Raw genomic sequence first — 27,380 nt, 5'->3', positions numbered from 1 at the left:
TTAGGGTGTGGGGGCTGGACCAGGGAAGGACAAGGACAGTGCTTGGCGGCCCCCTCCCACTCCCCATAGGGCGTCCTCACCTGTGTCCCCGCTGCAGCAGCAGCAACGGCGATGGGGCTGGGGGTACCAAACGCCGGAGCTGCTGGCCCCCTCTGCAGAGCTGCCCGAGTTCTCCTCCTCCTCCTCCTCCTCCTCCTCCTCCTCCTCCTCCTCCTCCTCCTCCGGCTCTCTCCCCGCCCCTCTGAGCTTGCCGGGAGATGGAAAGGCAGGGAGGGGCCTCGTGGCTCCCAGAGCCCCCTCCCCTAGGGCAGACTGAGAGGGACCCTGGGGAGACTCCGCCTCCTACAAAGCTGGTTGGGCCTCAGTCGCGTCATCTGGAAAATGGGGGTGGCAGGGAGCTTTGCCAGTTCTCCCCACCTCCTTCCTGGACTCCCCCCCTCTTCCTGCCCAGTTCCTACCCCCTCTACCCCCAGGGGCCCCCACCCCCACCCGCCTGAATCAGCAGCACTTAGCTGATCCGATCGATGGGGAGGCGTCTGTTAATGGCCCCAGAGCGGAGTGCCATGGGGAATGATGCAGCGCTGTGTCCCCTCCCTGCCCCCCAGGCTCTGGAAGGGCAGGAGAAACTGGGGTGCGAGGGTTATTGGTGGGGGCTGTCTCTCTCCAGATGGACAGGTCTTTAAAGCCACCCCCTAGGAGTGTGCCACAGCCCCAATTTTAAACTTCCATCATGGGACTGGAGCATGAATCTTCCACTGTCTTGCGATATGAAATGTGGGGTACAGGGAGTGCAGACAGGGACAATTCAGGCCCCACCCCCCAGTCCAGGCAGGTTTCACGCCAAGGGGGCAGGAGCCCTTATCTGTGCACATCCAGTGACTGCAAATCACATCACATCCTCTAGAGGGCTCTGCTCCTGGGCGGCAGGAGCACAGAGTATGAAGTCTATGGCAGGCATAGGTGGGTTCAAACTCAAAACTTTGCCACATTTGCTATGCCCTTGAGAAATGCCTTGCATTGTTTCTTTGGCTGTCAGAATGGAGTTATCCCTACTTGACAGTGTTATTTGGAGCATTAATTGAAATGATATGAAAGGGGATGGCACAGATGATTTCTAATCTTAGGTAACTAAAATTGTGTGATGAGGGCACAGTAACTCAGTGTAGCCTTTCAATCAATTTACCAACCCATTGAATTCCTCCATTTGCTCACTTATCACACTCTTGATTTGTCCACCCTCCCATCTACATAAGCAATCACTCTACCCACCCCTCCACCTATTTAGCCATTAATCCACCAACCCACTTGCTCATCCATCTGTATGTTCACCCTATCCAACTATTCACCAACCTATCCATATGTATCAGTATCCATTCATCTGTCCAATCACTCATCACTTATGCACCCACTCTTTACCCTCCCTATTCGTTAGCTTATCCATCCATACAGTCCCTTATTCATCCATGAGTTTATTCCCAACCTGTTCATAAATCCAACCATCCAGCTACATACCCAATTCATCCACTCAACCATTTGTCCATCTATACATCATCTGTCCATTTATATATCCACTTACCCATTCTCTAGCTATCCACTTACTGATCCATCTATCCATTTATTCATCCGCCAATCCACCCATCCATTTCCCAACTTAGCCAAAATTGATCCATGCAAACTTCCACTTATTTATCATCAGTCCATCCAACCACTTATCCATCCTCCCATCTGTCCACTGATCTATACCACAACCCCAGGCACATCTACCCACATAATTATATCTGCAGATATTTATACTCCACTTAGTTTGAGAGGTTGGTCAGGTGACAAGTGAGTTGAGGTTGGAGGAAAGAATAAAGTTGCAGTCATAGAACTCCCTCCCCAATGCAACAGAGTGACCTTCTGACCCCCAGAACACCCCCCTTGATTGAAAAAAAAATGAGACCAGACAGTCAGTGGGTGGGCCCGTCTGGCCAGATGGTATTTTGGCTGCACAGCCTTTATACACACACACACGCGCACGCACACATACACGTTGCTAGAACGCTGAACACAGACCGCACCCCCACCCAACACCCCCAATCCCAAGTGCAGAGTAGTCAGGCTTTCAAACATAAATTAAAAATAAAATAAAATTTAAAAGTGTTGGTCTCTGGGAGGGAGAGCTCATGCAGAGATGGAGGCAGATGTCCCTGGGAGCCTGGGCCAAGGAGAAATCCCTACCCCTTCCCTGGGGATTCCCACTCCCCGGGGGGGGGGGGGGGGGCTCTGCCTTGACCAGGTCATTAACACCAGCCATCAGGCCTCTAGCCCCTTTAATGTCCAGTCTCCCAAACTACTAGATTTTGGTGTCAGCCCCCATTTCCCTCCATAGCCCAAGGGAGTAGCATCCTGGGAGGTGACAAGGGGAGGGAGTGGATGCAGCCTGCAGGTCTTTAGCTGGATTCTCCAGGCTCTAGGTCTGGGTCAGGTGACCCCACACACTCCTTGCTGAGTCGTACAATTTCCTGGGACAGAACTTCCATGTCCTAAGAAACAAAAAAGCCATAATGGGCCAGAGAAGTAGGTAGGGGAGGCTCCTTCATTTCCAATGGTGTCTGGCCTGGTTTGGGAAGGTTCTTGGAGTTCACAGAGCCTTCAACAGAAGGCTGGGCATGGAGAAGATGGGAGCTAAGGAGATGTAGTGGGTCACCTGCTGTGGCCCAGTGCTGCCAGAGAATATAATTGTCACCCTCACCACCTTGTCTTCTATTAAATGTGAACTTGCTTCTCCAAGGTAGGAGCTAGGTCTGACTCCTTTATGAATCCCCCAGAGATGGGGGGAATATTTGGGTGAGAGAGATGGGCCAATGGACATGTAGGTAAACACATCAGGGATCTATGGCAGGCAAACAGGTGCACAAATGCATTGTAAAGAGGCCATAGGGAGAACAACAGGTAGGGAGGCAAGTCATCTGGTAGGTTGGCAAGGTAAGACAATGGGTGAGTGAGGAAAGAGAAGGATAGGTCAGGAAATGGTTGGAAGACCTGGGAAAGATGATTAGGTAGATGAAAGATGGGAGCATGAAAGGGTGGTATATATAAGAATAGGAGAATGGCTGGGAGGACAAAGTCTGGGTAAGTGACTACAGGGACTGGCAGAAGACCTGGGGCTCTGTGGCTAGGGAGACATGTGGTTAGATAGATGGGGAGGCTAGTAGGCTACACTCGCCTTGTGCAAGTGCATATTCTTGGTGAGCTGCTCCTCCAGCATGTTCTGCAGCTTCTTGTTCATCTCCCGAAGGTTCTCGTCTCCTGGCTTCACTAGGTCTCTCAGGACGCTGCCCAGCCCGCTGCGGTCTGTGTGGCCTGCTGCCACAGACACATCTGCAAGGGCCCAAGCTGAGCACTACCCCCTCGGCAAAGCCGGAGGAGAGATGGGCAAAGCCAGAGGTGAAAAGAGGGGAACAGAGCAGAGGAGAGGGAAGGGAGAGAAGCCATGTTATGTAGGGGGGTGGAGATTTTGACATGTGAAACCAAGTTTTGTCACTTACTAGCGATGTGACCCTAAAAATGGGGATAAATATCTAAATCATAGAATGCAAATTATAGAGCACACAGTAAACCCTCAGCACATGCCAGTAGGTATTGTTCTGCTAAGGAAAAATCAGGGGGAGAAGAAGGTTTGAAAGAAGGAGCAAAAGAAATAAAGACAGAAAGGAAGAGCAAAGGGGAGAGAAGGTAGGAGACAGGTGGGAGAGGAAGAGAGGGTGAGGAAGGAGGGAGAAGAGATCAGAACCTCAAAAAGAATAAAAAGTACAGAGAATTAAAATTTGTGGAGGCAGAACAATATAGCCAGTAAGAGAAGGTGAAGGAGAGGGGTCAGAAAAAAAAAAAAGATACAAGAAGGGAGAGAGAGGAGGAAGCTGAGACATGGTGAAAAGAAAGGAGACAGAAGACATTAGAAGCACATTAGAGGAATGGGGAGTAAAGGAATGACAGGCACACAGAAAAGGGGAGGAAGAAAGATAAAAAGACAGTTTCCTTGCTATCCTCTCCATGGGTTGTAATTTTGTTAATAGATGCACTGAGTTCCAAGAAGAGAAAAGCCACAGCATACATGGAAAATGAGTAAAGTAGTACTTGGAGAGCCAAGTAAAGGCTGGATGGCAAGGGGTGAGGACACGGAAGGGGGCACTGACCGATCCGGCTGTCCATGACGTAGGTCTCAATGATGGCGCTTTTCCGGCAGAGGTCCTCTGCCATGGAAGCACTGCTCACCTCCAGGTGCTTCACCTACAAAATAGCCCAGCCCATATCAAACCCCTCAACTGCACATGATCACCCATGAGGAGAGGAGGAGGGCCTGACCAGAACCCTTCCTCACTGCCCGGCCAAGAGCACTTCAAATGGGGATAAGCAGAGAGACAGACAGTACCTTCTCCTCTAGCATCCATTTCTCCTGCTGTGTTTCTGCCAGCCGTTGAAAGAGCTCAGCCACTTCCTCATCTGACAGCTCAGCTGGCCGAGGGGGCTGGGCCTGAGGGCTACTGGATAAGGACTGCAAGGAAGAGGAGATAGTGACCAGCCCCAGATTCATCACTGCCCACCCCAGACACAAGTCAGGAGCTGGAGTTGGATGGGAAAGTGTGGGCCCTGTGGCTGGAGCTGTTGGTCAGTCTTGGCACCCTCAGAAACTCTGTGTTCCCCTTGGTCTAAAGGCAGGTAGAGAATAACTACCACATCAGAGCTTTACTGAGAAAATTAAGGGAGATACATTAGTAAATGAGATCTTTTAGCCAACAGGAAATGGAGGTGAGAGCTAAAAAAGCACCACTAGTAAACAAGTAAAAAAATTCAAAAGGTAGGACACTTCTTATAAGTCAACTGGCCTGGTTTGTTCCCAAGATGATGTCACAAAAAAGGGACCAAAAGAAAGCTGGGCATGATGGTGCTGCCTGTAATCTCAGAGACTTGGGAGACTGAGGAGAATCACAAGTTCAAGGCCAACCTGAGCAATTAACAAGGCCCTAAGCAATGTAGCAAGACCCCTTCTCAAAAATAAGAAGGGCTAGGGATGTGGCTCAGTGCTCATGTCAGTGCCTTGCGTTGAATCCCCAGTACCAAAAATTAAAAAGACCACCACACTAGATTAAAGGGGGAGAAAATAACGAGATGATGTAACATGTGCTCTGAAATGGAATGCTGATTTTCAGTTTTCAGAAAAACAGCAACAAAGAACATTTTGGGGCCAACTAGAGAAATATGATTAAGGTAAACTAGAGTATTAGATAAGATGAAAATTTTAAAAATTGGGAAGGTAGAAACCAGGTGAACCAAAACATGTTCTTAGTGCCATTTAGGATTTTAAAATGAGGGATCTGGAAGGGTATGAACTAAGTTTTTATTTAGATAAAGGTTTCACTATGTTGTTCAGGCTTGCCTTGAATTCCTGGATTCAAATGATCTTTCCTTGCCCTTCTGAATAGCTGGAACTGCAGATGGGCAACACTGTGCCCAACTTGAACTGAGAATTTATAATAATGACCTTTGGGGTGGTAAAATCTTTACTCGTTTTTTTTTTTGTTTGTTTGTTTTATTTTGTTTCTTTGTTTTTTGGTACTAGGGATTGAATTCAGGGACACTTTACCATTGAATTACATCCCCAGTCCCTTTTTATTTTTAGACAGCGCCACACTAAGTTGCTGAGTCTAGCTTTGAACTTTTTATCCTCCTGCCTCAGCCTCCTGAGTACGTGGGATTACTGGAATGCACCACCATACCGACTTTTTTTTTAAATTTTATAATGTACACATACTATATAAATAGTATATGATATAAATATATCATATAAATATATATGATAAAAAAATTTCCAAATAGAACTGGCTAGCAAGGAAACTGACATAACAGATAGCAATAATAATGAATAATAAGTGTGATTTGGAAGAAGGGACCTCCTACATGGGTAGATACACTTACTACACACCACATATTTTATGGCTCCCAGAAAGGTGGAATTAGCTGACAAATGCTGAAACATGATGATCAAAGAGAGAAAACGATTGGCCTGTCTCCCATGTAACAATCCAAGTTGATGAGATTGGGAAGAATTTGTCAAAAAAAATGCATGTGCCAGGGGATTGGGTTATAGTTCCAGTGGTAGAGCATGTGCTGACATGCCCGACGCCCTGGGTTCAAATCCTAGCACCAAGAAGGAAAACAAAAATGCTTGTGCTAGACTCAGAGTAGATGGCTGCAGGTGAGGGAAAAAATAGGGGGATGCCCCAATTCCAGATTTTGGGCAAGAAAAACTGGGATTGCACACTCTTCCTTGTCCCTTACCCTGGCTGGAACAGCTGAGCTCTCCTTTTCCCGCAAGATCTCCCGGTAGCTGAAGGAGGAGATGCTACTGCTGTCTCCTGTCTGGGTCCGGCTTGGTGAGTTCATCTCAGAAAGAACCAGCTCCTCAAGGCCTAGAAAGTGGAGGGAAGAGTAACTGACCCCAACCCCCTGGGTCCCAGGGCACCAACTGGCAGGAAGAGGCAGAAAATAGATTTGACAGAGATGGAAGGAGGCAAAGAGACACACTAGGGCATGGGAAAGTCAGAAGCAGACAGGACAGGGAAAGACAATGAAAAAAAAACAAAAAACAGCTGTCTCAGTTGGCAAATATACACAATAAAAGAGAGCCAAGGTGAAAGAGGCCAGGAGAAATAGGGGATACCTGGGCCTCAAGTAGCATTAGCACTCAGAGTTGGGCATGAAGAAAGGAAAACAGAACCCTGGAGAGGGCATAGGGCACACTCACACACAGAGAAAACCCCAGAGGGACAGGAAGCTAGAGCAGATGATGGAGACGATCAGAGACCCTGGCAAAAGACATGGAGCAGAGAAAAATGATGGAGAAGCCAGGCTTGGTGGCATGCATCTATAATCCCAGTGACTCAGAAGGGTAAGGCAGGAGGATCACAAGTTTGAAACCAGCATCACCAATTCAGCAAGATCCTCAACAATTTAGTGAGACACTGTATCAATATAAAAAATAAAAAGGGCTGGCAATGTAGCTCAGTGGTAAAAGCACCCCTGTGTCCCACCCCCAGACTGTTAAGAAAAAGAAAATGATGGAGACAGACTCATAGCCATGCATCTAGATCTCAGTTCCATTTAATGGACAAGATGGAGGTATGGTATACCATTCTAATCTGTTCTGTGCCTCTTAATTTGTAACAAAACAGAAACAGAAACGAAATTCCTGTTATAAAGAGGTGACTTCAGGAAACTGAGTACCTCACAGAGAAATTGATTTGAAATGAGATAACATTCATTTTGCCATGTCACTTAAAACATGGGCATTGAATTTGTGCCACTGCTCTTGTGGCTGTTTCTCAGTGTCAGGAAGGGTATGTTAATAGCACACCCCAAGGGCTCTCTAGCATGGGTGGGGTGCTGAGTGAGGTTCCACATGTACCCTGAGTAGGAGAACAAGAGAGCGAGTTCTGAGGCTGTGATCTGAGAGATGCAACAGAGTCATCACTGCATCTTACTTATTTCAATGTATTTATAGGCCACCCCCATCTAAAAAAGGTGAATACAAACCTAATGTCTGTCTTTGCCTTAAGTAGCAGAAATAACATGAATTGGATTTGGTTGTATAATAAAACAGTACAATGTTGCTGCTTGCATGGATGTCTGTCTCCCTAGCTCCACTGGGAGTTCCTAGAGGGGAGCAAATCAGGGGACTTTGTTTCAGGAACCCTGGACTTGACTGTGGGAATTTATAGAAGGAGAGAATGGATATAACAGATTTAGAAACACCGAGTGAGGTATAGGAGTGTGTACGTGGGGGTAGTGGGAATGGAGACAGAGAGAGGGGATAGAGAAAGAATGAGATAAATGGACAGAAAGAATAAGAAGTGGGGAACAGAAAAGGAGAGATGTAGAGAAAGAAGGCAGGGAGATAAAGGCAAACTAAGAGGAAAGGGAACAAATGGAACACAGAAACATGGAGAGACAACAGAGAAAATAAAAAGGGAAAGAGTGGGGGGGAGAAAGAAACAGAAGAGAACAGGTAAGAAACAGAGTTCAAGAGAGACAGAAGAAGCCAGAGAGCAGGATCAATGGAGGTGCAAGAAGGCCCCGGGACCCATATGCCCAGGCCCTGGCTACTCTGCACCGTAGCCTTCACTTCCTGTCCTGGTGCCTCACCAGAGCGGCTCTTGCTATTGGTGAGGATGTCCTGCAGCCGCTCCTGCAGCTTGTCGGCCCGTTTTCGCTCCAGGTGCAACTGCCGCTTGAGGTCTTTCAGCTGTGCAGGGACAGGGGGAAGATGAGGGTTGAGGGCCAGGGGGCCCATAGGGAAAGGAAGGGCATACATGCCAGGAAAGGGCTGTATGAGGACACCTCCCCATTTTACCGCAGAACTGCCCTTCTTCTCCAAGATCCGCTGCCCATCCACTGTATCCTTCACCTCCTGTCAGGTAAAGGCAGCATGGCTGACAGATCCCAGAACAGCTGCCTGAAGCACACCCCCTCTTTACCCAAGGGTGTGTCTGGGGCCATAGAGGGACCATTGACCTGCTTCAGGTTGCTAATGGTCTTCAAGTGGCCATCTCGCTCCTCCTGGGCCTGCTGAAGCTGATCGCGTAGACCCTGTAGCTCCTCCTCCTTGCCCTGCAAAGCAGAGAGTAGCTCAGGCTGCAGATTGGGAAGCCTCTGTACTCCCTTGAGGGCCCTTCAGTACCCGGAAAGAGGAACATCATCAAAGGAGAAGCACCTTCAACTCAGCAGTATGCTGCTCCTGGCACTGCTTTAGGGCTTCCTCTTGCTCCTGCTGCTGCTGCTGTAAAGATTCCTACAAGACAAGTCCTGGGTATGGCCACAGCCCCCCAGAAGACATTATGCCCAGTTTAAGAGTATACTGCAGTGGGGCCCTTCAGGCATTCAGAAAAGAACTTCTTGCAGGAAAACACCACACGCCCTTAGGCAGAAGTGTTACATTTAAGCCTGTGCCATTCATATAACTCTGGATTTGCATTTACATTTTCTTTTATTTAACAACACATAACACTTACTACATGCCAGGAATATTCAAAGGGTTTTGCATATATTAATTCATCTTCCCTAATCCTCCCATAATCCCTAGACAGTAGGCATTATATTTATTTATTTATGCTGGGAGTTGAACCAAGTCCTCATGCACCCTAAGCAAATACTCTACCACTGAACTACGCCCCCAGACCCTATTGTTATCCATTTTCTACCAAATATGAGAACAGGTCACAGAGAGGTCAGATGACTTGCCCAAGGACACACAGCTAGCAAATAGCCCAGCCAGAATTCAAACCCAGGCAAACTGGCTCTGGTCTGTGCTCTTTACTGCTGCTTGACATTTCCTCTTATGTATTGTCCTGAGTTTTCCAGAAAATGGCAATAAAAGCTTCTGTTCAAATCAAATCAGTATATCACAACAATTTCCTGACAGAAGTAAAATTCCAGGAAGAGCAGGTGCCTTTTCAAATCTGCACAAAGGCGGGGTGGCACTGCACACCTAACATTTTGCCCTGTCTGTTGGCCATTCCTTAGTCTACTCTAGAAGGCTGCTATTGAGCCAGTAGGACTGTGGCTACAGACACAAGTCCAGGACGTCTCAGAAAGTTCTAGGTCCTGACCACTTCTGCTCCCCTGGTTTGGCCTGGGTGCCCCATAAGCAGCCTCTATGTCTCACTGGGCACCACCAACTCACCTCAGCTTCCTTCAAGCGCCGTTCAAACCAGCCCTTGGCTCCATCCATGGAGTGTACCTGAGCCTGAAGTTCTTCCACTGTCTGCTGGAGATTCTCCAACTCCCGTGTTCGGGCCTGGAAGGGGCATCCAGGGCAAGGTAGGCTGAGGACCAGGCACCTCACACATGCCATTCATTGGCTCATCAACAACACTGTGGTCCCCAAGGTTTGGAGGAGGAAGGGCATTGTAATTTACCCACCCACCTTCTCCTCCCGAATCTGCCCACGGAGCTCCTCCTCCTGCCGCTTTTTGTCTTCATGCAACTCTCGGAGCTCACGCTCGTAGCGGGCACGCACCCCCAGCACCTCCTTTTCATGCCTTAGTCGGACTGCTCCCAGCTCTTCCTTGTGCTGAGACTTCTCCTGCAGCGTCTCCATTGCTAGTTCATCCAGCATTGCCTTGCGCTTCTCAGCACTCTGGGGGGGGGGTCAGAAGGATGGGCCAGGAGGATGGCAATCAACCTCCTCCCCTAATACTGGAAAAGGGCCACCACCCTGTCCCCATGGCCAAGGAATTAGACAGACACCTCTCTCTCAGTCCAATCAAGTTGGCTGAGTCACTCTCCCATCCTCAGAAAATGGGTCATTTTCTTCCCCCTCTCATTCCCATGAATTTGAACATATTACATCCCCCAATTTCCTTGGACTGAGCCAGTCCCTCCACCTCTCTCCATGGTACCCTACCTTCCTAGCCTCCTGGAGTTCCTGGATCAACTGCTCCTTCTCCTGCCCTATTTCTTGAAGTTGTTCCAGAAGGCGACTATTGGCCCGTAATGACTCCTAATGCAGGAACAAAGGGGATGAGTTTGATGAAGAGCTAGTAGGTGCTGGTTACCTGGGATGCTTCTGGTAGACCATCTCCCTTTCCATTGGTCAAGTGAGTGTTATAATCTCAACCTCTACACAGCTAGTTGCTCCCCAATATTCATTCTCCCATACATTCCTAGCAACAGAGTTTGTGGTTGGGTACATGATGGTCTAGCAAGCATTACCCCTCTTCCTTCAAAGTTAGGTGTATCCATGTGATTTTTTCTTATTTTATTTTATGAGACAGGGTATTGCCATGTTGCCCAAGCTGACCCCAAACTCCTGGGCTCAAGGGATCCTCCTGCCTCAGCCTCCCAAGTAGCTGGACTGCAGGCTGGTGCCACTACCCTCAACTCACGTGATTACTTTTTATGTATGAAATTGGTTGATGTAACTTAGGTTATGCTTTTTTTTGGTACTGGGGATTGAGATCAGGGCCTGGCACATACTAGACAAACACTAAGCTACATTCCCCAGCCCTTTTAATCTTATTTTAAGACAGGATCTCACTAAGTTTCCCTGGCTGACTTCAAGCTTGGGATCCTCCTGCCTCAGCCTCTCAAGTAGCTGCTATTAGAGGTGTGTGCCACCATGCCTGGCAGGTAGTGCTCTTAAAGGAAAGGGGAATACTATTCCCTGCCCTATTTCCTTCTTCTTTCAAGATGGAATGCAAAAATGATGGTGGAGGAGCTTGAGCAACCACCCTGAATGCCAAGATAGAAGTCTTGTGATGAAGGTGGGAGAAGAGCAATAGAAAAAGAATGAGGGTCACTGATGATTGCAGAGCCATCACTCATCCTTAAACAACCTACTTGGAGTTTTACATGAAAGAGATTTAAACTTCTCTCTTATTTAATTTACTATTATTCTAGTTTCTACTTGTGTATCCCTAATCCAAAAATCTAAAATCTAAACCTTTTTGAGTACCAACATGAGACCAGAGTGGAAAATTCCACATCTGACCTCTTGTGATAGGTCACAGTCAAACACAGGTGTGGGGCTGAGGTTGTGGCTCAGTGGTAGAGCACTCGCCTAGCACTGGGTTCGATCCTCAGCACCAGATAAAAATAAATAAATAAACAAGCAAACAAATAAATAAAGGTATTGTGTCCATCTACAATTTTAAAAAATTTAAAAATGTTTATTAAAAAAAGAAAACCACAGGTACAAGCCAGGCACAGTAGTACACACCTATAATCCAAGTTACTCAGAAGACTGAGGCAGGAGGATTACAATTTCACGGCCAGACTAGATAACATAGCAAGATCTGTCTCCCCCAAGGGAAAAATACAGGTTGTACTAAAAATATGATATAAAACTACTTCCAGGCTATATGTATAAGGTATATACAAAACAAATGAATTTTGTGGTTAGACTTGGGTCCTATTCCCAATACATCTTGGTAAGTATATGCAAATATTCTAAAACCCCCAAAATCAGAAATCTGAAACATTTCTAATCCCAAACAGGTTGGATAAAGGACACATAACCTATACTATGGAATCAGAATGTATATCCTAATGAACTGAAGAGGCCCAGCTTCGGAGAAGCAAAATGATTTGTGCCAGGACATATGGATACTAATAAAGTCAGGGAAACAGCCTGGAATCTAGGTCCTCCTGACTATATAGTCTCCCTACTGCACCTCTTGGGGATTCCACTGAACCAGTACTAGGGAACTGTAAGACAGACCAGAGCCAGAAGTATCACCTGGAGCTGGGAGTTGAGGTCATCTTTCTGTCCCATGAGATCCTCATACTCAGTTTGCCGCTGCTGTAACTCAGCTGCTAGCCCAGTGGTCTGTTCCCGGAGCATATTCAGTTCTTGTGTCTTTGCTGTTTGGATCTGCAGAAAGTGTGGTGATGGGATATGGAGTGAAGGGGCCCCAGGGACCCAGGCATGAGGCATGGGCCTCTCAGTTCCAGAAAGGCATGAAGAAAAGTAGAATGAGAGAAAATTTCAAAAGAAAAACAGTGAGGATAATGTATAAATGTGGTATATTCATGCAATGGAGTACTACACAGTGATAAAATAACAAACCCAAGCTATATTTGGATAAACCTCATGTATACAAAGGTGCCAGAAAGTAGCCAAAGACAAAGTAACATTGATTCCATTTATATAAAATAAAGAGCAAATGAAGTGAATCTATGTTGCTAAAGTCAGAATGATGGTTATTTCTGAGGGAGTATTGACTGGAAAGGGTAAAGGGGACCTTCTAGGGTACTGAAAATACACTATTTTTTGATCTGGGAGGTGTCTATGTGGAGACAGAAAAATAGGAAGACTGAGAGATAGAGAGATAGAATTCACTGAGTTATACACTTAAGATTATTATATTTCATGCATTTTACTGGAGAGAAACTAGAATGTCAAAGAAGCAAGGATGGATGACCAGAGAGAAAGTGCTGGAGCCAACAGAAAACAAAAACAGAAAAAGGTACCAGAAAACAGCATGGTATCCAAACACCCTGCCTGGGTATGGACCAGAAAGAAGAGAGATGGGAGAATGAGGAGGGATCAGCAAGGGCTCTCATGTGTCCTGTACCTGCTCCAGGGCAGCCAGGCTAGTCCTCAAGGCATTGTTCTCAGCCAATAGCCCTTCCACTTGTTCCTGCGCATCTGCACTCTGGATGGACACCTGGCCCCACCCCCACGACAGGTGAGAGCGGGTCCAGAACAGGAAGGCAGGACCTACCCGCAGCCAAGAAAGAAAGGAAACAGACAGACACACGGACCACAGACCAGGACTAGGAGAAGCAAGACCCCCAGGGACCTGCCTACCTGTGTAGCACCCACTCACTCAGGCTGCCAACTCCCTCAACCTCAGATCCCCAAACCCACCCAGTACAACGTACCTGATCTTGTAGGGCCCTCAAAGCTGCTGCATGCTCCAGGCGCTCTCCCTGCCGCTGATCTCTTAACTCTGCCAAGCTCTGTGGGTACCAGGAGGTCAGAGGAGCCCATTCCAGACCTCAGCCACCCCTGAGGTACATATAACCATACAGACTCCCTTTTGAGTAACCAACAGTGTGTCCCCAGCACCTGTGAGTTTTGGACTACCCATCAAGGATGTCAGGTTCACCAGACTCCAGGTCACAACCTGAAGTGGCCTTAGATACTCTTGTACCCTCTATCCCATCCTTCAAGAATGTCAGATACACCTAAGCTCCTGGTCCTAGCTCTTGGAGGACTCAAACTCCCCTAGCCCCCATCCATAAGATGTCTTACACTAACTCAGATTCCAGCTTGGGAGCCCCAGATTCTCAAGATGCATACAAACCCCAGGAATCACAGATGTGGTCAATATCTAGGGACAATAGCTTTACTCAGACTCCAGGCCCTGACTACCAGGGGTTTCAGAAACACTAAAACCCCCATGTCTCAAGTTTCCAAGGGTTTTAGATCCACACAAACTCCTAGTTCCAGACCCTAGAGGTCTCAAGTTCATACAATCTCCTAGTTTCCAGCTCCTAGAGGAGTCTCAGACTTAATCCCACCACCTATTACTCTGGTCCCCACTCTCTGAGGATCTTCAGAGACAGATCACTACCAGGTCCTGGGGCATCTCAGCCTTACTTAGACTCCTGTTACAGCTCCCATATTCCCAGTTTCTAGGGGCCTTAGTACCATGAGCCACCATATTCCCTTCTCCAATGGACTTATGACTTACCCCTTCTAGAGGAAAACCTAGAGGCTTTAAAGTCAGCCAGCCCCCAACGATCAAGAGCCACAGAACCACCTAGACTTTTATACCAGCCCCTGAAGGTCTCAGACTAACCAGCTTTTTGTTCACTTTCCCCAGGGGTCTCAGGACCACCTAGCCCATGCAATTCCACTTCCTAAACATCTTAGACCCAAACTAACCTCCAGACCCTGAGAGTCTCAAATGCACTACACCTCTAGTACCAACTGTCCCACATGCCCTAGGCCTCTGGAGATCCCAAATTTACTGACACCCCTACTCTTCAAGGTCTCAACATGACCCAGTCTCCAGGAAGTTCAGACTCACACCTATTGCTGGTCCTAAACCCCAGTGGTAGTTTTAGACTGATATGAACTTGTGATACACAATCCCCCAAGTCCTCAGCCCCAGGACCTCTGATCCACACAGACCCTTATCCCAAATCTTAGAACTCTTGGGGCTCCTAAGGTCCTATTTTTCTACCTCCTGGGGAAGGCCTAGGCCCATCCAATCTCTGAATTCCCAACACAGGAAATACTACAGACTGCCCAGCCAGTCTCCATGAGCCACAGACCTCCCCAAACAAGAGTTCCCCACCCCAGGGATCTCAGGACTGAGCTTCTCACTTGATTGGCAGCCTCAAGTTCCTGCTGCAGTTTCTGGGTGCGAGCCAACTGAGCCTTTAGATCAGCTTCCTTCCGCTGTTGTAACTCCTCAATCTTGTTCCTGGGGGTGACAGGGATAGGGCACACTGGATGTGGCTCAAGATTCAGACTCCTAGTTTTGCCCCTGTGAGCTTCAGGTAATTCTGCATGGAACAGTCTCTGTCTACCAGTGCTCCCAACCCTGGAAGTTACCTGCTGTCATTAAATAGTGTTTCCTTCTCTGTCTGTAGACGGCAAAAGCTGGGCACAGAAAGACAGACATAGATGGGTCAGTTTTATAAGTCAATGTCTCTATAGGCTCCTAAAAACCATATAAAATGAAGTATACCTTTCTTGTTTCTTTTTTAGTTTCTCAGAGAGCTGGATGGGAGGGACAAAGGGGAGTAGACAAGTGATGAAAATGATAATTACATTAACAAAGACAAAAATTAACTTAATCTTTTCACATAATTTTCACTGCACCCTTTCTGAAAGACATGATTTACTTATGTTATCCTATGGAATCCTCAAAATATCCCTTAGAAGTGACTATGACCAGTCTTACAAACTGGGAAACTAAGTCTCAGAAGGCATAAGTAATTTAGTTGCCTGGCTGGTCAGCAGCAAAAGCATTATCTCCATTTAGATCCCTTGGGCTCCAAAGGCCAGCACTTATGTCCTCTAAATAGTGGCCAATAGCCACATCCTAAAATGGCTAGTCTGGGAGGCCTAGAAATCAGGATCCTAACTGGTTATCTTAATGCTGGACCGATAGGTTCTAAAATAAGAATAAGGAATCTGTAAATGCTTGGATAAATGAATGAATGGGCAAAGTTGGGAGGAGACAAAAGGGATGGGGCCTGACATGCACAAAATAAAGTGGGGCCACATTAGCCCATTCCAAGTAACTCTGAAAGATAAGTGTGAATCTCTCCACTTCCCCCATGATGAAACTGAGGCTCTGAGGGAGGCACAATGCTCCTTTATGCTATGCCAGGAATAAGCTGGGCAGCCCCACCTTAGCGAGTTCTTCCTGCAGCCTGGATGTTTCAGCCTGCTTTGAGCTCTGCAAGGAAAGATGAGGGATGGGCTTGTTGTTAGTAAGGACAGGGGAAGGCCTCTGCTTCACCTTGTCCTCCTGCTTCCCTCACCCCTTCCCTTCTGCCCACAAGATGGTGATGTCACAGACATCTCCGTGGGACCACAGGCAGAGCCAGGGCATCTGCCTGCCTCCAGACATCCCAGCCACAACAGACCCAGGTTTACCTCCAAGCCTTGCAGCTGCTCCCAGAGCAATCTCTTTTCCTCTTTCTCCATTTCCCATTTCAGCTCCACCTCTGCCAATGGCATGGGGGCCAAGATAGTGGGAGTGACGCCCACTGGGGGATCCCCTTGGCCTTCACTGACAGCTGAGGACTTCACAGCCTCTTTCCCATAGCGCTCCTGCAGGGCTAGTGGGTTGAATAAGAATATATGATGAAGTGCTATGTATGTTTATGATGGATGAGGTAGTCTCTGAAGTTTCTTGCCATGCTTCAAATAGAGGGAAAACTGGCCTTCAATCCTTCAGGTCACAGAAACCCTGCTCCAAATGCCCACAAGCACCATTCATGCCTTTACAAATCCTACCAACCTCTGAGATCCTGTCTGCCATGCTCCATTCCCCTACTTATAGCTAAATCCTTACTATAAACTCAGAATACCCATCCACATTCTAGCAAGTCTCCCTCCTGATCATGGAACTAGCACCCACCACCAAACAAGCCCCAGCTGTTCACCAAGAGTCCATGCATTAGGACCTTCCCACAATATACCAAACTGTCTTTCAGCTCTTATCCCAAACCCCACCTATGATCTGAGCTCCTTCATTCACTTTCTTCACTTAGTAAATAGATCCCTTTCAACCTTCATGCTGCTGCTCTCTAACATTTGCTAGGGACCAGGCCCTGAACCAAATGCAGATTGATACCAACTCTTTCTACTTCCATCTTTCAGGTAGCAGCCATCACTGTGTATACTGTGCAGATAAGGACCCTTTGGCTCAGAAAGGTAAACTGGCCTGTCCAAAGCCACACAGCAGTTCTTAGCAAGGCCAAGCCTGGCCCTAAAGCCCTTTTCCTTCCCCTGAGAGGCAGACATTCTTCTATGTTTCACTCAAGTTTTGAGATCCCTATATACCCAGGAGAGCCTCTACATACCTGCCACATTCTTCTGCAAGGCTGTGTTCTCTGCCTGCAATCTTAGCAGCTCCCCATCCACATGGGGTCCAGCTTGGATAGTGCCTGTTCCAGTAGCCCCTTCCTTTAGTTGCTGGTTCTCCCGTTCCAACTGTTCCATCTGGCTGCAGAGCTGAGCAGGGGAAGAGTAAGGAAGCACAGAAGCAGCAAATCAGAACACTATTCACCGAAACATATATAGCACTTGACCACGCAGTTAATAATTCATTTAATTCCCATAAAGAACCTATGACATAGGTGCTCTCACACTTTACAAATAAGGACACTGAAGCACAGAGATGTTAAACAACTTCATATTCACACATCTGTTTAGCAGAATCAAAAAGGTTGAGAATGGTGAGAACAATTTCCCCTTTGCCTGTTCCCAACATCTCAGATTAAACTCTAAGACCTCACACTCCTCTGGAAATTGTCAACACCATGGATAGTCCCAATGCCATGACTTCTATAAACAGCTCTGTGTCCTGGGTCTTACACCCAGGGATAGTTCCTTCTCAGCTCAGGCACCATAGAAAACTTTAAGAGTATTTCCAGGGCCAGCACTGCTTATAGTTCCTGCCTTGTTAGCTCCTGGCCTTGGAGAGTAAACAATAAAAATAAAACTAAGCCAGCCCCCTGTTCACTTCCTGACTGAAGTACACTTCTCACAGAAGTTCCAAGATGATACCTTGTCCCCATTTTCAGGGGATAACATTGAGGCCCAGGAAAATTTTTATTTTTATTGACTGGGATATTTTCTATCCCAAACACTATTTCTTTCACCTAGTTCTTCACATGATTGGCTTCTGTGCATCCTTTAGTGTTCTGCTCAGATGTCACCTTTAACATAGTATCCCATGAGCTAGAGATGTAGCTCAGTGAGAGACCACTTGCATAGCCTTAGGGCCCTGAGCTCCATCCATAGAATCAAAAAGAAAAAAAATTGTTATCCCTCAACATCGAAATTCTACTCTATCAAAGCACTGCATTCACTTCTTTCTTATCTGGTTTTAATCACAATTAAATTTTATTTTTTAACAGTCACAAGCACAGATTCTGAAACGAGACTGCTTGGATATGAATTTATACTCTGCCATTTACTAACCAGGTGATCTTGGGACAAATTACTTTATCTCCCTGGGGCTCAGTTTTCCACATCTGTTAAATAGGGATCCTAAAAATATCTCATAGGCTATTGCTAGGATTAAAATGAATAAATAATGTAGAGCACTTCAAATAGGAACTGGTACATAGGAAATGCCATATAAATGTCAGTTATTACTACCTACTAATTTTATTTGATTATTATGTTATGTCTTTCTCCTAATCCCATCCCCAGAATGTAAGTTATGCAAGAGTGGAGAACATTCTGTGCTGCTCACAATTGTATTTCCAGAACATAGCAAGCATTCAATAACTATTTGTTGAAGAAACAATTGAGCTGAAATATCTTGGCAAACAAGGGGTGGATACAGGCTTTGATCCCAATGCCTCCCTGTGAGCACTTCCAGTGCCTGGGAGGAGTAGGAAGGTGACTATGAAGGAAGTCTCCATACCTGGTCCAGTACCCAGCCCTGGGTAGTACAGGGAAACATGAGCTAGATTTATGGAAAAATGCCTGACCTACCTCACCCCATTAGAACCAAGATACCATGGAGGCAAAAAGCATAGACAAGTAAGGCTGTGAGACCAGTGGTTATGTGAGCACCAGGGGCATGGAACTAGGGGGTGGGGAGCACCAGAAGTTAATGTTTAAAGTAGTGATGAGGCAGACCTTCAGGTCAAAACAACTTATGTGGAATGGACCAATTAAAAAAAAAACTCAAGGGCTGGGGTTGTGGCTCAGTGGTAGAGTGCTTACCTAGCACAAATGAGTCACTAGGTTTGATCCTCACCACCACATAAAAATAAATAAATAAAAAAACTTGAAGCCAGGTGCAGTGGTGCAGGCCTATAATCCCAGCAGCTTGGGAGGCTGAGGCAAGAGGATCATGAGTTCAAAGCCAGCCTCAGCAAAAGTGAGGCACTAAGCAATTCAGTGAGATCCCGTCTCTAAATAAAATACAAAAGAGGGCTGGGGATGTGGCTCAGTGGTCAAGTGCCCACGAGTTCAATCCCTGGTACCCCGCCCCCAAAAAAAACTTGAAGTGAGAAAACCAGAGAGAGGACTGTGAAAATGTAGCAAGTAAAGCTGGGCATGGTGGCACATGCCTGTAATCCCAGCAGTTAGGAAGGATGAGATAGGAAGATCATAAGTTCAAAGCCAGCCTCAGCAACAGTGAGGCGCTAAGCAAATCGGTAAGACCTTATCTCTAAATAAAATACAAAATAGGGCCGGGGATGTGGCTCAGTGGTTGAGTGCCCTTGAGTTCAATTCCCAGTACCGGCCCACAAATATATATATATATATCAAATGAGAGGTAGTAAGGGCTGAGGCAGGCGAGGGCCATAGGATGGATATAAAACTTTTTTTTCAGTAATGGTGATTGAACCCAGGGCCTCATGCATGCTAAGCAGGTGCTTTATTACTGAGCCATATCCCCAGTCATCTACTTGATGGCTTTTGTGTGTGACACTAAGGATCAAACCCAGGCTAGATAAGTGTTCTGTCACTAAGCTATATCCCCAACCCCAGAATATCAAAACTTAAAAAGTCAAGAAAGAGCTGGTGATGTAGCTCAATTGTATACAGTATGTGTTTAGTACGCATGAGTCCCTAGGTTCAATCTCTAGGATTTCCCAAAATATCAAGAAATATTTTAGAGGTCTAGGGATGTGACTCAGTGGCAGAGCAACTGCCTCGCATATGCAAAGCCCTGAGTTCAATCCCCAACATTGCCAAAATAAAATATATTTTAGAGTAAGACTGAATCAATAGAAGGATAATATCATCAGCTAACATTTCCATAGCTGATATTACATCCAAGGCTCTGTTGTAAGTGACTTACATACATTTATCCATTTAATCCTCACAAAGCCCTGCAAGACAAATACTGTTATCAGTATCATTTCCATTTTTTTTTATTCCAGGGATTGAACTCAGGGGTACTTGATCACTGAGCCACATCCCCATCTGTATTTTGTATTTTATTTAGAGACAGGGTCTCACTGAGTTGCTTAGTGCCTCACTTTTACTGAGACTGGCTTTGAACTTGCGATCCTCCTGCCTCAGCTTCTCTAGCTGCTGGGATTACAGGCGTGAGCCACCATGACCACCATCATTTCCATCATTTAAACATTTGCAAATGAGAATTGACTTTACCATGGTCACAGTTAGCCAAGATTTTAATCTAGGCCTAGCTTTGAGTGGTGGCTCACGCTTACAATACCACTAACTAGGGAAGCTGAGGCAGGAAGTTCACAAGTTTGAGGTTAGCCTCAGCAACTCAGCAAGACCGTGACTCAAAATTTTAAAAAAATAATAAAATTTTAAAAGTGCTAGGGATGTAGCCTAGTGGTAAAGTATCCCTAGGTTCAATCTTCAGTGCTGAGGGGGAAAAAAAGATTTTAATCTGGGTCTTCCGGTACCAGACTACATGTTTGAAACAACTGCTCACTGAACTGCCTCTCCTGGCACTGTACTTGCTTAAAGGTTTATTTTTGCTTTGTTTTTTAAGGTTTTTTTTTTTTTTTAAAGAGAGAGAATTTTAATGTTTATTTTTTAATTATCGGCAGACACAACATCTTTCTTTGTACGTGGTGCTGAGGATCGAACCTGGGCCGCACGCATGCCAGGTGAGCGCGCTACCGCTTGAGCCACATCCCCAGCCTGTTTTTTAAGGTTTTAAGAAGTATTTTATCAGATGGAGCCTTATAAATACCATTTTTGCTACCAAGGACCTTTTTTCCTGAAAATATGCTAAAAATTTACAAAGTAATTAGCCATGGAAACAGAAGATACATAAGAGAACAAAAAGAAAAAGTCTCCAACTGCCCAGTAGTTTCAAAAGCAGCTAGGACACTAAAATCAGTGAGGATATAGAATTAACTGATCCAGGATGAATTATCTGGAAGAAGTGGAACCCCAGGCTTATGTCAGACAAAGGGAAGGAAGACAAAAGGGAAGCACTTCAAATACCTTTCCAACCCATATTAAGCATAATAATTTTAGCTAAAAATTCCCCAACACCCTGATGCTCCATACGTCAGCCCCAATTTTATGGAGACTTGAAGTTCAAAGAAAAGGAGTGCCTGGGCCAGGAACCAGCTGACCTCAGGGCTTGAAGCCATCTGATTGCACCACAGTGAAAGGCACCATCTGTCAAATCATTGCCCCCTCAACGGTATTTCAGGACTTGTTTCAGCACCATGGACAGTGATCCAAGGTCAGACCCTGTCCAACCACCAGTTGTTGTCAGGTCTCAGCCTGGGTAGCCCCTGCACACAGTTATGCACACAAGCACGCACATAGCATTCCTGTTCCCTCATTTATCCCAGGCACCAGCACCTTGCTGAACTCGGCCATAAGTGTGCTGTTCTGCAAACGGAAGTCCTCCTCCTGGCTGTGCAGCTTTGCCTGCAGCATCTCATTTTCACTCAGCAGTCCCTCGACTTCCTGCAGTGGCAGACATGGGCCAGGACTCCAATAGAGGCAGAAAAGATGAGGAGGTATGGCAAAGAAAGAGACAGAAGAAGATGATGTAGGGGAAGAGCATAAGGTACAGAGAAAGGGGTGATACAGGAGAGAAACATACAGGGAGGGATAAAATGAGAGAGAGAAAGATGGATAGAGAGTCATGGGGAAGTAGAAAGAAAGGAAAACAGGGAGGGAGAGACAGACAAAGAAGGGGGAGTACAGGAAAAGAAAAGGAAAGGTAATAACAGGAAAGGAAAGAAGGATCAGAGAGAAAGAAAAAGAAAAGACAGGAACAGGGAGAAATCACCAGGGAAAGAACAGATCAGAGAGAGAAGTGAGAAAGTCAGGGTAAGAAATGAGTCAGGATGAGATAAAGGAACAAAGGGGAAAAAAGAAAAAGCAAGAGAAACAAGGAGTCAGAGAGAAATAAACAAAAAAAAACATAAAAGACACATAATGACAGAGATAAGAACAGGTTGGGGAAAGACAAAGAGAGGGTTGAGGAGAGAAACAAGAGTCAAAGAGAAGGAAACAGGAAGACAGAGCCAGAAATAGACAGAATTAGAATAAAGAGAGAAATGGAGAAAGAAAGAAAAACACAGAGAGGCAGAATATAAGACAAATACAGGAAAACAAAGACACAGAAATACATGACAGTGAGGAAATGGTAGATGCAAGGGCACACACAGAGAAAGGCAGGCCAGTATGAGGAGATCCCAGCACACAGAGATATATTCCCACTTAGAGTCTCTCAGACACATTCACCCACCATGAGCCCCCTTACCTGAGCTTTCTTGCTCTTGCTCAGTGCCTAAAGTAAGGGGTGGAAAGACAGCTAAAGTGAACAGCGATGAATATATCCTACACTCAGTAGGGTATGGAGACTACTATGACTAGTGTTAATGGAGGACAATGATGACATGGGTCATAGGGTGAGATTGTCTTCAACCTCAGAACTTTCTTGACAATTTGGAGCCCATAGGAATAACAAAATGAATGAGTGAGTAAATAAGAGACTGAACAAACGAGAATACTGCTTTGGTGCTACAGCACATAAGAATCTTCCTTTTCTCTATGTTCTTGAGGTCGAGGTGTGACTTAGTATTTAACCCTTTACAGGCTGGATCTCCAAGCTCAGAAATTGTGGCTTTATTGCTACATCATCCAAACATGTCTATATGGATCCCTCCCATAGAACATGGAAAGTGCTTCTCAGCAGCCAAGGGCATGGTCAGGTTTGAAGAATTAGTACCCTAAAAAAGAGAAGCCCAGCCTCCTGACAGTGAGATTTTCTGCAATCTGTATTAGTGTTCATCCAACAAATATTTATCCAGCATGTACTACATATAACATTGTAATAAGGGGGACAGAGCAGTGAAGAAAACAAAGGAGAATCTTGAATGTCTTGAGAAGCTTTAATAGGTTATATTCTATCTCATCTTTATGGGATCTAAGAGGTGGTTTGGGTCTTATATTACCAACAGGACCAGTATAGGGATGGAAGATAGGGGGACAAAGTGGGGAATGTGGGTAGAAGTTGGGATGCAGATTGAAGGCAGATTAACTTAGACTATTCAATCAAAAGTTAGTGACTAAGAATGAATAAGTAACTGAACATAGAATGAAATAAGAATAAATTAAGTTAATCAATAAATTAAGCAGGATTAGGTAAAACTATCCAAATAAAGAGATCTCCATGAGAATTATTTAAATGACTACATGAAAACAGCATTTAATATTAGGTCTAGTTCACTGTAGGTGTTCATTGGCTACATGAATGAGTCAGACAAATAAAGGGTAGCAGAGAGTGGGTGGTTGGGTGGGTGGAGAAAGGTACCTTTTGAGCTTTACTGAACTCCTTATCCAGATAGGCAACCTTCTGTCGAAGACTGGCAAGCTCTGGTGTGAGGAAAGCAGGTAATTGCAACCTCAGGCAGTGGCAAGGAGCTGAAGGCTCCTCCTGCCAGACCTCTGAGGTAAAAATCTCAGCCTCTGGCTCCCAAATTCACCCCCACCTAATGAGACCCTCTTGGCTCACCAACGCCATTCTTGCGTAGTTCATCTGAAAGCTGGTAGTTGTTTGTCCGGAGTTCTAGGAGCTGAGCCTTTGGGGAAAAAAGAAGGGAAAAAACTTAGGAAAAGTGCTCTCACCCCCACCACAAGGGAACCGAGCTCCTAAACCCTATGGATTGGACTAGTACCCTCCAAGTGCTTCCTCAGCCACTCCTTATTACTTAAACATACTGCATCCTAAAATGAGCTGCCAGGCTCTGAGCCCTTGTCCCACCTCCTCCAGGTCCACTTATAACTCCAACCAATCTCACCCCTCCAATCCACTCTGCACTCCAGCCATCAGTGAGTGCTGGCCCATACACATGCGATAAAATTTCTCTTTCTCATCTTGGCCAACTCCTTCACACACTGAACACTATCTTACCAAACCGGGAGGTCCCTGAGGGCAAGGAACAAGGGCTTGCCTTCCCACCTCTTTCCCAAGGGAAGAGGGTCTGGTATTTTCCTTCCCAACCTTCATTGAGTCAAGAGCATTCCCAGGATCCTGTAACTACAAAGGTTCTCAAAACATCTCCAGGCCCCCTTCAAAATTTAAGGAAAGGGCTGGGCATGCCAATGATCCATGCCTGTACTCCCAGTGACTCAGGAGGCTGAGGCAGGAGGATCACAAGTTCAGAGCCAGTCTCAGCAAGTTAGGGAGGCACTAAGCAACTTAGCAAGACCCTGTCTAAAAAATAAAAATAAAAAGGGACGGGGATGTAGCTCAGTGTTTAGGCTATCTGGGTTCAATTCCCAGGACCAAAAAAAAAAGGGGGAAAGGGCCAGGTGCAGTGGCACAAGCCTGTTATCCCAGTGACTCAGGAGATCACAAGTTTGAGGCCATTCTCAGCAACTTAGTAAAACCAGCAGCAATTTAGTGAGAACGCTGTTTCAAAATAAAAATTAATAAGGAATGGGAATGCAGCTCACTGGGTTTAATCCTTATTACCGAAAAGGAGAGAAAAAGAAATAAAAGAATTAAGAAAAAGTGAAGTTTGGGCCATTCTAAACAGCACAGTCCTTTCTACAAACCCTGTAGGGCTCTGAAGCTGGTTCGTCCCAGACTCATTCACTATCCCCTACCCCACCAGGACCTTTTTCCTCCCTCAAAACACATTAACATCTACCTCTCTTCCCCTGCTCAAAGTCAGAGGGTTTGGTCTCTATAAAACTTTTCCTGCCCCTGTCTTCACCAGGACTCAGTGATCCCTCTCCACGTCCTGGTCCAACTGGAACACTTCTTTTCACTCCCTTAGATTTCCTCCTCAACAGAGTGAAATGGTTTTCTCTCACTCACTGCACAGTGGGATCAACCTTCCTCACCCAAGGATTCCCACCTCCCAACAAGATCTCCCCAGTTGGGGTAGAATGGGATGACTCTACACACTTCGAGTTCTCTCAAGTACAAAGCCTTGGGTGGGACAGTTGGATTACTCAGATCCCTTGCGAAGGTTAGGGAAGTCTTTCCAATTAATGGTTCAAAGATCTCGCCCTTTCATCCCCCAGAGTCCCAGTGAGGAACAACTGTTTTCCCTCATTCAAGGACCAAAATAATTTTTTGTCCTCTCTCAGAGTTCCTGCTCTTCACCCACAGGACACTTCTCAGGATTTTCTCCTTTCAGACACTCTCTCAGCAAGGAACTCTCTAGAGAAGAGCCCACTCCTGAAGCAATGCTATGGCCTTTCATCCATTCTCAAGAGTTCCCACCCTAAAAGAATCAAGTAATCATAGTACCAATTCAGGATACCTCCAAAAAGTGCAGTGATCCTTTCTCCATGTAGTCCAAGATACCACTTTTTTACCTTCTCTGGTCCCCCCCACACCCGTAGGGACTGATGGTATTACCCATTCAGGGCCTTCTTTACCCCAGGCCTAAAGGATCACCCCTAATAATCCAATGGTACCGCCCCTTTGAGGATCCCCTACCACCAAAGGCACAGTATCTCCACTTCCCAGGAACACACCTGGGGTCTTTTCCCAATCCCCTGGCATAGTAGTATCTCCCACAAACTTCTCACCTCCCACAGGGTAATGGTATTGCCCTCTCAAGGGCTCCCCCCACCGTGACGCAAACGGCCCAACGCCAGCTTCCTTCCTCTCCAGACAAAATGGTTTCGCCCTCAGGATCTCCTTCTTTCAAAGCCCCAAATTATCATCACCCACCAATGGTATCCCCCACACACAGACACAAAGATCTCGTCCCCCCAGTTCTGAGTAAGGTATTGCCTAGTAAAGGACACTCTCCCCTGCCCACAAGCCTAACAGAATCTAATCTTCAGAGCCCAGATATCTCAGAATCAAAGAGTATCGCCGATCACAGCCTCAGTTTCCCTTCTCCAGATCAATCCCTTAGGCTCAATGTCGGTTCCAGCCAACTCATTCTCAGAGCCGGTGGCACAACCGCTCTATACCCCTCCCCCTCGTCGCCTAGCCCGGTGGTCTTTCCCACAGCGAGCGGCACCTGCATCCGCTGAAACTCCTCCTCAGACAGAGCTTGCGCCATGTTCCTCCCCCCCACCCCCCCTTCAGCTTTATGCGCAGACGCAGCTCGTGCCTCCTGTCAGTATTAAGTTCGGACCGAACCAATGGCCAGGAATAGAGGGGGAGGAACCTAATTCAGAAGTTCAGATTTTGGGAAACGGAGAAAAGAGAACAAAACTGACAGGTCAGATGGATTTTAGTATAATGTTTTACTAGATTTCAAAATCATCCTATCTGCCCTTTAAACTTCTATGGGTTACCAGTTGTTGTGAGACATTATGGCATCCCTGTCTCATGAGTGAACTCTTCGCTAGGGAAGTGTTTGCCGACAGAAAATGACCCTTCTGCGCTACTCCTTTAATAAGAATGGTTGACTTAATAACCGTATAAATGAAAGCGGAAGCTTTCCTCTGTTCTGGTTCCCGCCCTCCTTCCAGTGACCCCTGAGGGGAATCCCGCCTCTGGTGAACCCCCTTTTTTCTAAGATTTGACAATGATTTTATTAACATGATGCTGTACATCATTTTAGGTAAAGGACCCTAGCTACCAAAAAATTAAAAATACCTGAGAGGAAAGAATGGCAGTGAACTAGGTGGGGGGGAGGGGCGCTCTATTAAAACAACAAAAACAAAAGCAAGGGCTGAGGGTGTATTCCAAAGGTAGAATCCTGTGTTCTGGCACCTGAAGGGTGGAGGAGGGGACCTGAATGATGAAACATTCAAATTAATACTAAAATGCCAGAGCTCTTTTTTTTCTTTGATTCAATGAACTTTATTGAGATACATTGTTTATCTCACTACATTAAAGCACCCATTTGCCAGGCATGGTGGTGCACTCCAGTAAACCCAGTGGCCCTGAAAGCTGAGTCTGGAGGAGCGCAAGTTCAAAGTCAGCCTCAGCAATTTAGGGAGGGTCCTAAGCAATTCAACAAGATCCTGTCTCGCTATTCTGTCTCAAAATAAAAAATAAAAAGGGCTTGGGATGTGACTCAGTGGGGGGGGGGGGGAAAGGGAATCTTTATTAAGGAGCTACGACCCCAACCCTTTTTATTTTGAGGTAGGATGGCACTAAATTGCTGAAGCTCGACCTTGCCTCAGTACCCCAGTCGCTGGAATTACAAAAGGGACCTTATTTTTATGTGGTGCTGAGAGTCAAACC

At 46.1% G+C, this 27,380-nt stretch overlaps 1 protein-coding gene across 5 annotated transcripts; it reads right to left on the bottom strand.

Moving 5' to 3' along the window:
• Positions 1-1,952: 1,952 nt before the first annotated feature.
• On the bottom strand, positions 1,953-26,257 carry Gripap1 (GRIP1 associated protein 1). Of its 5 annotated transcripts, XM_027952254.2 has the most exons (26): positions 26,203-26,257; positions 23,727-23,793; positions 23,526-23,587; positions 22,473-22,499; positions 21,560-21,667; positions 17,095-17,245; positions 16,163-16,347; positions 15,915-15,962; positions 15,246-15,277; positions 15,110-15,157; positions 14,879-14,978; positions 13,426-13,503; positions 13,116-13,208; positions 12,278-12,412; positions 10,445-10,540; positions 9,965-10,177; positions 9,722-9,835; positions 8,753-8,830; positions 8,554-8,649; positions 8,393-8,449; positions 8,185-8,284; positions 6,322-6,452; positions 4,415-4,537; positions 4,179-4,272; positions 3,209-3,363; positions 1,953-2,525 (listed from the first exon to the last, which is right to left on the bottom strand). In XM_027952254.2, exons 1-26 carry the CDS (start codon positions 26,242-26,244, stop codon positions 2,433-2,435), a joined length of 2,526 nt encoding a protein of 841 aa, XP_027808055.1. In that variant the 5' UTR covers positions 26,245-26,257; the 3' UTR covers positions 1,953-2,432. The 5 variants fall into 5 exon arrangements, with proteins under 5 accessions (XP_027808055.1, XP_027808059.1, XP_027808056.1 ...); XM_027952258.2 differs by lacking the exon at positions 3,209-3,363; XM_027952255.2 differs by lacking the exon at positions 13,116-13,208.
• Positions 26,258-27,380: the final 1,123 nt, after the last annotated feature.

Source organism: Marmota flaviventris, chromosome X (genome assembly GCF_047511675.1).
Source record: "Marmota flaviventris isolate mMarFla1 chromosome X, mMarFla1.hap1, whole genome shotgun sequence".
NCBI classification, from domain to species: Eukaryota; Metazoa; Chordata; class Mammalia; order Rodentia; family Sciuridae; genus Marmota; species Marmota flaviventris.
This window is presented reverse-complemented; position numbering and strand designations above follow the sequence as displayed.